Genomic DNA, 9,963 nt, shown 5'->3' with positions numbered 1-9,963 from the left:
ACCGATTCATTCCTTTGCATGGTGATATGGTTTTAATTGTTACGATGCTTGCAAGCTGCCCAGAATCACTTTTTGGGACATGAGCGGCTATTTCAATAACTCCGTGGGAAAGAAAAAGCTACCGCTGCAAACCGCCTTCGCAAAAGCCAAACGCGAAGGCGGCAACAATTCACGACCGCGGGCCGACCGCCCAAGAGGCGCTCCACGCATGCGCACCTTGCTGCCGCTGCCCAAGCCAAGCAGTGTGGATGCCCTCGGAAACTACAACTCCCAAGATGCTCGGCGGTACCTCTCGCCCAATGGGAGGAGAAGGACGTGTAACCCTTCGCTGTCCGGAGCCGAGGGCGGCGGACAGTCGAGAGCGAGCGCGGAGCTGCTGAGCAGAAGCGCTGGTGGAGGCAGGCAGGCTGTGGCTGGGAGCGCTGAGTGGTGCCATTTCTCTGCCCTCTGCCACCCCCACAGTTTGGGCTCAGGTGAGTTGCACCTGTAGGAGCGGATTCGTGAGCAAGGAAGAGGCTGACTCGCCAACGAGCCAGCTCTATCTTAGTTGCCTTTTAGCCCCGAGCAATGTCTCTTAAACTTTTTGCCTTCGGGGCCCCTTCCTGCTTTTAAAAATTACGGAGCTTTTGTATGCACGGGTTATATTTATCGACACTGAGCGTGTGAAGAAAGAAAACCGACGCGTTCCGGGATATTTATTTTGTGAACCCTGTAAAGATACCGCTATGAATCCCGTGAGATATTGACTTAGATAAAGTATTTTTCATGAGAAAACCCTATTTTTTTTTTGTACAAATAAAAAATAATAATGAGAAGAGGGGCCTTGTTTTAAAAGTTTGCAGATATCTTCAATATGTGGCGAATCATTCTGGTTTTGCGGACCCCTGAGAGGGTCTTGGGGGATCCCCGAGGGTCCTCGGAGCACACTTGAAGAAGCACTGAGCTAGCGGGTCGGATGAGGAAGAAGCCGGTGGATTGTTCCCACCGGCCTGTTTTCAGCTCTGAAAGCAACGTAAATTAAGAACGATTATGTAATAATGAATTACGTCAACATGCATGCTGTTGCTTTTCTCCTGTACCTTTACCTACACTTAGGTCTTTTGTTCCTCTCTTCCCCCCCCCCCCTGCATTCCTAGGATGCCAGAAGGCCCAGAGCTCTTTCTAGCCTGCAGATACATCAACTCAGAGTGTGCCGGAATTACATTTACAGGGAAGGTAGAAAAATCAGAAGTTAGCAAGAATCCGGAGGTGCCTTTTGAGAGCAAAGGATACCTGATCTTGGCTGTGTCACGGGGCAAAGAGCTGAAGCTCGCTCTGACACCCATCAAACAGGAGAGCTCTACCGCGAAACGGCTGGGATCTCAGCGTCCGATGGATGTAGTTTTCCGTTTTGGCATGAGTGGGAATTTCAAGCTGGCCCCGGTTTCTGACATGCCCAAACATGCCCACTTGCGTTTCTATACCCGAGAGACGCCACCCCGAGCCCTCTGCTACGTGGACGTCCGGCGTTTTGGCAGGTGGGAGGTGAATGGCACCTGGCAGCCAGACCGGGGGCCCTGCGTGATGCTGGAGTATGAAAAATTCAGGTGAGGGGCTGCCTCCCTACCAGCCCGCCACTGCACCAAACATCCAGCTTTTACATGCATTTCAACCACTTGGTGTTCTTGGAGTTTAAAATGCAGAGTTTTTTCACAAGCGGAATCGACATAGCAGGAAGGAAATCTTGTGGTTTGTCTTCAAGATGGGATGGAATACAACTCCCATCATCCGTCAGCTAATGGCTGGAGTGACGGGGATTGTGGCCCGACACATCTAGAAGCAGCCAGATTCGAGAAAGTTGGGGCGGACGTAGGATCCCGTCTTTTGACAATGACAGCCCAAACGTGGGGTTTATCCTGTCAGTAAGAAGAACAATCTCCCTATTTTGTGATTGATAGCCTTTTCCCCTTCTCCCGTAAAGTAATTGATTTTTTGAAGTGTTCTCCAACTTTACCTCCAAAGGACTTAAAGCTACAAACCTCCCTTTCATTTTCTGCTTTATTCTCAACAACCCTGTGAAGTAGACAAACGGGAGAACCATTAACAGTGTTTACCCCTGGCTTGCCAGTTGTAGCTGCAGCTGACTGGGATCACAAGACCTGCTAAACCATACACACTTTGTAACCTAGAGTGGTTGAATTCCTGTGCCACGCTAAGTACAAGGTGTGAACCAGCCAGTGACTGGCCCACGGTGAGAATTTCGGCTGGGAAAGGGAGTAGAACTAGATTTCCTCCATGTTGTCTTCTCATTCCTACACTGCGTTTTTCCTTTCTAGATCATTTGAGTGCCGAATATTACATCTGTAAAGAAATGTAGAGTTGAACTTGGGAAAAGAAGGAGCCAGGCATTAAGGAGGGCCTTAGAGAAAAGATGATATACTCCAGAAATAGAAGCCTGAGAAAGAAACACAAAATAACCCCACTTTGATTTTATTTAGTATAAGATGGGGGAGAAAGAAACTTGGAGAGGCCTTCATGATTCTGTTACTGAACCCTATCACAATAAAGGAGCATTCCTGGAACGTCTGCGGTGTCTGTTTTTTGAGCTGGCTGACCTCAAAGGACTCGCGTTAATCTTGAAAGCCTATCCAAGTTTCTCCATCTTATACGAAACAAAATCAAGGTGGAGTTAGTTTGAACACGTTTCTCACTACTTTCAATCTTTGGAGGCAAAAAATCTGAAGAAGTCTGGTTGCACCTTTTCCAACTAACAGATCTTATAAAAAGGGTGAGGCTCATGAAAGCTTGGGCTTTTTAATAAAATTAGTTGGAAAAGGTGCTACCAGAATCTCCCCATTTTTTGCTACCCTTAACTAACACAGCTCTCCTCCTACAATGTCTTCGATCTCTGGACTAAATCATCTCTTCTCCAAATCCCTCCTTGCTGGCTCTTTCATATCGCCCCCAAGGGCACCTCTAAATTCCTTTGCAGAATCCAGATACAATCCAAGCCTTTCCCACTTGGCCTCCACCCTGCTAACAAATCGTGACTTGCTTTCCAGGGACAACATCCTGAGGAATCTCTCTGACAAGGCCTTCGATAAACCCATCTGTGAGGCTCTGCTAAACCAGAAGTTTTTCAATGGGATTGGCAACTACCTTCGGGCTGAAATTCTTTACCGGTGAGACTGTGAACTGGCTTGGGGCCTCTGCATGGGTATCGGCTGGAATGTGTAGGGAACTCTGTGGTCCTATGCTGGAGAATCCAGAAGACCTCTTTCAACTCAAGGAGAAAACATGTTGGAAGTTGTGTTAAGGCTTGCAGGTTGACTACAGATACAGCGGCAACTGCCTTGCAAGCAGGAAACTGTTCTGTGTACTTCTAGGATAGGAACCTGTGCTTTGACCCCCCCAGATGTGGGGTTGCAGGCAATATATGCTGTAAATACTTATGGCCATGGAAGAAGGGTACAGAGATGTGTGGAGACCAAAAGTGTCATGGAAGATACTTCTTTGCCACCCTAAACTATGTCCATCTTTCTCCTGCCAAAGTGTGTTGCTGAAATTACATCCATCTGTAATGGTATGTGGGAATGACCTTGGGAGACAGCCTCAACCTAGACAACACACTGATAAATGAAATCTGAGTCCAAAGGAGGGATGGGGGTGGAGAAAGCATTTCAGAAGGGACCCTCTCTAGTTTTCAGGAGAGTAGAAGTAAGGGAGGGAAGAAGTACTTTCAGACTTGCAAGATTGATGTCCGTCCTTTGGGGTAGTCCAGCCAAGAAGCACCAACCATGAGTACTAACACCATCTGAGCACTGAACCATCTTTTCCCTGACTTCTTCTAGATCAAAGGTCCCTCCCTTTGAGAAGGCACGGACAGTTCTGGAGGACCTGCAGCGTGGGATGCAGGTAAGACGCTAGGAGAAGCCCAAAGGGTAGAGCGGTGCGCTGTTTGGACCTTAAGCAGTTGTAGGTGCTCCAGATCTGGTCTCGGCCTCCTCCTTCAACCTGTTGGCTGTTCCTGGAATCTCACTGTTCTTGTGCAGGCTCAAGAAAATCACCAGCCCTTAGCTCAAATTTGGCTACTGTGCAATTCCAGGGAAAGGCATGGCTCTTTCAAGAAGCAGCTCGTGATTTGATTTGAGGCACCCTTGCTGTGATGGAATGATTTGGTGAAGGTCGCGCTCGGGGAGATAAGCATTTCCTTAGCCCCCAGAAAGAGCGTGGGAAGGTGAAGAGGATGAGACTGGCACCACCCTTAGGAATTCGCAGTGTTTGGTTGCTGGCTTGGGAAGTTTAGATTCAGTCTGGCAAGATTCTGTCTTGTAGGTGGAAGCTAATAAATGCTTTCGAACTATATCTGTACTGTCTCATGGAGTTCTTTGGACTGAACCTGGCATCAATCTTACCAGATTCAATCTAAACTTCCCAAGCCAGCAAGCAAACACTGCGAATTCCTTAGGGTGGTTCCAGTCTCATCCTCTTCACCTTCCCACACTCTTTCTGGGGGCTAAGGAAATGCTTATCTCCCCGAGCGCGGCCTTCACCAAACCATTCCATCACACTTGCCCATTTCAGATTTGAATATTGCCCATCTCCACAAAAGTGTCCACTTGTCCACTTCCCTCTTGTGAACCATCCAAGTTTGTCACATTGCAGATTTTTTGAGTGGACAAAGGGTAATAGGGAGAAAACTTTATTGAACTATATGAAGAAACACCCAGTTACTAGTTTCTCCCAAGTATATTATTAGCTTGCGAAGAGGCTGGTGGTTCATGTTTCTTCTCTCGCCTAGTGTGTTATGGTTAAATTCATGGAGAAAATCCATCTATGTAGTTGCTAAGAGTTGACCCCGACTTAATGGCACATAATCAAATCTAGTATTCTGTTGTTTGGTTAATTTTTCAAAACCTAGCTAGTGGATGCTCCCTGCCGATCCTACTTGCTCTTGATGAGCGAAGCAGGATCAGACCTAGTTAGTACTTTATTATGGAAAGCCAAATCTATAGTTACAGAGTAGACCAGTGTTTCAACCTTGGCAACTTTAAGATGTCTGGACTTCAACTCCCAGAATTCCCCAGCCAGCCATGCTGGCTGGGGAATTCTGGGAGTTGAAGTCCAGACATCTTAAAGTTGCCAAGGTTGAAAAACACTGGAGTAGACTGAGCAATCAAAAATTATTCTGCTAAAACAGCCCATGGCAGGGCACTTCCATATTGTTGCCATAAAACTACAGGTAGTCCCCAGGTTAAGAACGCCCAGTTTAAGGATGACCCATAGTTCATTTAATAGATCATGGTTAATCCCTCGTTTTGCCCATTTTGAAAGATTCCTATTTATCCGACTTCCTGTCTCCACGTTGCAGGTTTCCGGCACAACCCTGAGCAAGAAAGTGAAGCTGAAACGAGAGAATCCCGACTTGCTGGAGCTCTGTCACACGCTGCCCATGGAGGTCGTGAATCTAGGTAAGCACCAGGTCGGGCCCCCCAAGGACACTCCCTTTGAGTCAGGGGAGATGCATGGCACTTCTTCACTCGTCGGCTTGCCTTCACCCCAGGAGGTGGCAAAGGCTACGACCCCACCAACCAGGAGGATTCTGCAGGCTTTGAAGAATGGCTGCACTGTTACTCTGCCCCAGGCATGAAATCCATGCGCGATACCAATGGCAGGACCATCTGGTTCCAGGTAGGGATACAGGCGGCATTTCGCTTCTAGGTAAGAGAGGCCCATCTTGGTCCTGTCCTTGGCTGGTTTGCAGGGTGCACCGACGTTTGGCCTAGTGTGTTGTGCATGAACCCAGCCGTCCTCCCCTGTAAACATGGCCAATGGCTTAGCATATTGTATGAATCTGATTGTGGCTTATTTAATAGATCATGGTTAAAGAAACGGTGACTTTACACAAGAAATGGATCTGCTCAGTGGTTGCCTTTGCATTATAACTACAATGACCATACATCCTTTGTTATAAAGGACAGCTGTCCTTTATTTCAGAAAGCTGTCCTTTAGATTTATTTATTTTTCAGAAACTCACTTTGGTCCTTTATTTAGTCGTTTCACTTTTACCGTACAAATAGTAGCGCTTAATGCATTTTTTTTGCATTCATGTGAAAAATATGGAAATTGAATTGTCTTTTTTTAAATAAAGTTACATATACGGTTAGATTTTAGATATTTTTATTAGAATATGCACTTTTTAAAGCTTTGCTTTTGAATGTTCCTTTGTAAAGCAGAGTTATAAACATAAGCAATTAAAATTTTAAATCCTTAGGAACCTCTTGCAGATTTGTCCTTTATTTTTTCCAGGAAAACATCACTGTATTTATAATATAATGACGGTCACTGTCATTTGAGCAAAAAGCTACATGGCTCCATTTCACTCAAACACACACACACACGTGCATGCACACTGCCCCAGCTCTTTCATTGAGTTTTCAGACTTTCACATCACTTAGGCAATCATTTTGGGTCCCTTTAATCCAGATGGACGGAACCAAGTTTTCTTGCTCAGCGTGTTAGGGCACAAAGTTAGACATGTCCTTGGAGATCAGTTGAGACCATCTGCTTAATAATAATAATCTAGGAAAGATTATCCACGTCTGTACACAAATAGTGGAACCAGTCATTTACATCCACACTCTTTTTTTCCCCAACAAAATTTTAGAAGGCATTTTAAAGTGTTTGTTTCTTTAAAGAGCATTTTAGAGTTTATTTTCCCAGTATCTGGACGGGATTGCTTTATTCAGCAAGGGGCTGCTAAAATTCTTAACTGTCTGATAAAGTAAGCCTTAGCTCATGACATCAAGCTTCCCCATTCTGAATATGATGACTTCCAGATGTTCCATAATGGGCATACTGGCTGGGGAATTTGGGCAGCTATGGGGCACAGAGTCTGGAGAAGGCTGCCAAAAGACATTTATGGCATCTTCAAGGGGCTGTACAAGCCTGCTTTTGCTTTTTTGCTACTGCAAACGAACACAACTTCCCCCCGGGAAGATGGCGTAAAAGTATTTATACTGACAATGCACTTGTGATGCATTTCCGCTACCAGCTGACGCTGGGTTTTCACCCTGTTCAATTCTCAATAATTAATATCAGGTTTTCCAGGCGTTGGGTGATCAGTAGCTATGTAAAGACAACCTGGCCTATCTCTATTCCAAGAAACCGCAACTATTTTTCTTCCATGCAGGGAGACCCTGGACCCATGACTCCGAAAGGTCAGCTCCACTTTTGCATGTTTTCCGGTAGTTTGAGGAAAAGAGAAAATGAGAAAGTGCTTTATTTTCTAAACCACTGTAATAAACTGCTTTTGATTTGTCCTCCTAGACCAGGGTTTCTCAGCCTTAGCAACTTTTAGAGGTGTGGACTGCAACTCCTGGGAGTTGCAGTCCACACCTCTTAAAAGTTGCCAAGGTTGAGAAACACTGTCCTGGACCATGGCAAGATTTGACATTTCCCAGCAGTGAGACTCCCTGCTTTCCTTTGAAATTCACTGGATTATCAGAGTAGAGTCTTCCAACAATTTCATTTTTGACTCTAGATTTTGGTGTTTTTATTTGTTTTCATGCTGTGAGTCTGCATATGATTGTGGCAGGATAGAAGTGAGAGAGAAAATGTGACTAAATTAATCAAGAGTGCTAATCAACCTATACAGCAGCATGTAGGTTGGCATCAAAGATATTTGCTAGGATCCTAGCCCAGGGCAATTTCTACTTGCAGCCAGAAGATCTCAGATTTGACTGCTACCTTTTCCAGTTAAAGGATCCAGAGATCAAAGTTCTTTGCATTGTTGCAAAGTTCTTATTTTCTTTATTGAAAATAAAGAAAACTGAGCAAGATGCTCTGGCTGAGAAAAGTCACCTTCTGTTCCTGTATCATTATAGTTAATTAACCAATTAATCTACAAATTATAATGAATTTGAAGATGGCACTGATCTAATTATGTGTATGTTTTTAATCCCAGGAGGGAAATCACAGAAAAAGGAGGTTCAAGTAAATTCTAATCCAGCTGCACAGAGTTCAAGGGTAAAGATATTAACTTTTTTTTTTTCAGGAAATCATTTACCCTAGACCTTAAGGTCTCTCTCTCGTCTATTTTTCTGCCTCTCTGTGTAAAGATCCCAGAATTATTAGTTCTGTTAAGTTCCTCTGCCCTGGAAGCAGAGCGTAAAAACAGCCCTGAAAAACAGTTGAAGAACAAGATAAAGGGATCAAAGATCAGGAAGACTGGGGCAGAGAGAAACACCATAGTCCAATATTTGACAATTAACAAGTTACGCCACAAATGGCTGGGTTTACATCACAGTCAGCAACCCCAAACCAGTTACTACATCCACAGGTTACCAAGCACAAAGTTCTCGTTTACTGCTCACTATGCCTATTTCATGGAAGATTTGATAGGAAGTTATATATGATGTGTATAGATTTGGCCCCCTTCTCTCGGTACTGGGAATTAAGAACCTCAGTATGTAATTCTGTACAAGTAACATGCCTTACTTCAGGACGTTGTCTTGCTCTCTGTAAGATGAAGAACAGTTCAAAGCATGTTACATAAGTTCCATACAGCTCTAAGAGTAAATCCCGTAGAACTACAGGTGTTAGTTCTGAGCAGAAATACATATGACTTTTCTGCTTAAGATAGTGTTCCCCAAGCGGCTGTTCTCTCTCCTGATATTGGGTTGGAGTTCCACCATTTATGGCATTGCCGTGGTCCAACATATCAGGATACGAATTTGGGGACCAGTGGGTCTCCAGCTGTTGTAACTGAGCAATGTTCAGAGGCCTGCAGGTTCCTCAAAAGTTGTTCTCAGGATTTTTGAATGGGTGGATTAGTTTTCCCAAGCATCTGTGTCCATCTCTGTAGGTCACCAAGCAGTTGGCGAGGAAGAATTCCAACCCTGGTCCTGCTCAGAAAGGACTTAAGGAGAAAAGGAAACTTAGAACAGAGAGTGGAATTGTCCAAGAAAAGGAGGATGGCAGTTTGGTAAACGGAGCCAGGAGACCAAGGACCAGATCTCAGAGATCATCTTCTGATCTGCAAGAGTCTTTGCTGCTAAGTTCTCCAGCTCAAGCGAAGAAGAGGCGAACACCGACTCAGAAAAAACAGAGTGAGAAACATAATCTGTCTTGGGTTTGTGAGGGCTATCCAAAGTGTCTACCGACTGGGTCATCTAACTCAGGGTTCCTCAACCTTGGTGACATAAAGATGTGTGGACTACAGCTCCCAGAATTCCCCAGCCAGCATGGGTGGCTGTGGAATTCTGGGAGATGTAGTCCACACATCTTCAAGCCGCCAAGGTTGAGGAACCCTGATCTAACTGTTAATTAATTTTCCCTTTTAGCTAAGGCAGCTGCAGTCTCAAGATCTAGACGGGTAAAGGCTTCCTAACCCTTCTCAGTGCAGAATGATCATCGCACAAGCTTCATGCAGGACTTCATGCTCCAGCGGAGGAGACAAGTGCATCTTTTTGACCCAAGAGTAGCAACTGAAGAACGCTTGTCAGAAAATCTTTTCCTGCTTCCTCATTTACCAACGTTTAAGCGTATGATTACCCACAGACTTCTCTGATAGTACTTACACTGTTTTTAAAAACCTGCACCCTTAGACAAAAATGTCTTTGGTTCCAAACTGTCCTGGCAGGAGGAACTGGAAAACAGTCTGGTGATTTGAATAGTTGCTCCCTCTCAAATGCCTTCTTATGGAAAGAAGACTTGCACAGTCCAGGGAGCTTTCGGAACAAAAGTTCTGGGCAGCAAGTGAATAAGATTTAATCTGTGTATTTATCTCCCTAAACTTTCAACAGTTAATCAAATGCTTTGCCTTCCTTTTTTAACAGCGTGTTTTTTTTTAAAAACTGCTTTTTTATACCAATAAAAAAGGCCCTGCTTTATTCTTTTACATAATTTTATTCAAGATTTTTTTTAAAAAAAGGTAAAAACTAATATAAAGTGAGAAAAAGAAAAGAATCAAAGAGAAAGCTA

The 9,963-nt window shown here is 44.5% G+C and overlaps 1 protein-coding gene across 1 annotated transcript; it reads left to right on the top strand.

Moving 5' to 3' along the window:
- Positions 1–317: 317 nt before the first annotated feature.
- NEIL1 (nei like DNA glycosylase 1) lies at positions 318–9,942 on the top strand. Its single transcript, XM_007442068.4, has 10 exons — positions 318–473; positions 1,137–1,586; positions 3,042–3,161; positions 3,831–3,894; positions 5,351–5,450; positions 5,543–5,670; positions 7,172–7,199; positions 7,946–8,007; positions 8,846–9,089; positions 9,324–9,942. The coding sequence occupies exons 2-10, from the start codon at positions 1,138–1,140 to the stop codon at positions 9,368–9,370; spliced, it is 1,242 nt and encodes a 413-aa protein (XP_007442130.2). The 5' UTR covers positions 318–473; position 1,137; the 3' UTR covers positions 9,371–9,942.
- Positions 9,943–9,963: the final 21 nt, after the last annotated feature.

This window comes from Python bivittatus, unplaced genomic scaffold, assembly GCF_059951505.1.
Source record: "Python bivittatus isolate LINGU-HERP-01145 unplaced genomic scaffold, Pbiv_v1 ctg000530_np1212, whole genome shotgun sequence".
Classification (NCBI taxonomy): Eukaryota; Metazoa; Chordata; class Lepidosauria; order Squamata; family Pythonidae; genus Python; species Python bivittatus.
This window is presented reverse-complemented; position numbering and strand designations above follow the sequence as displayed.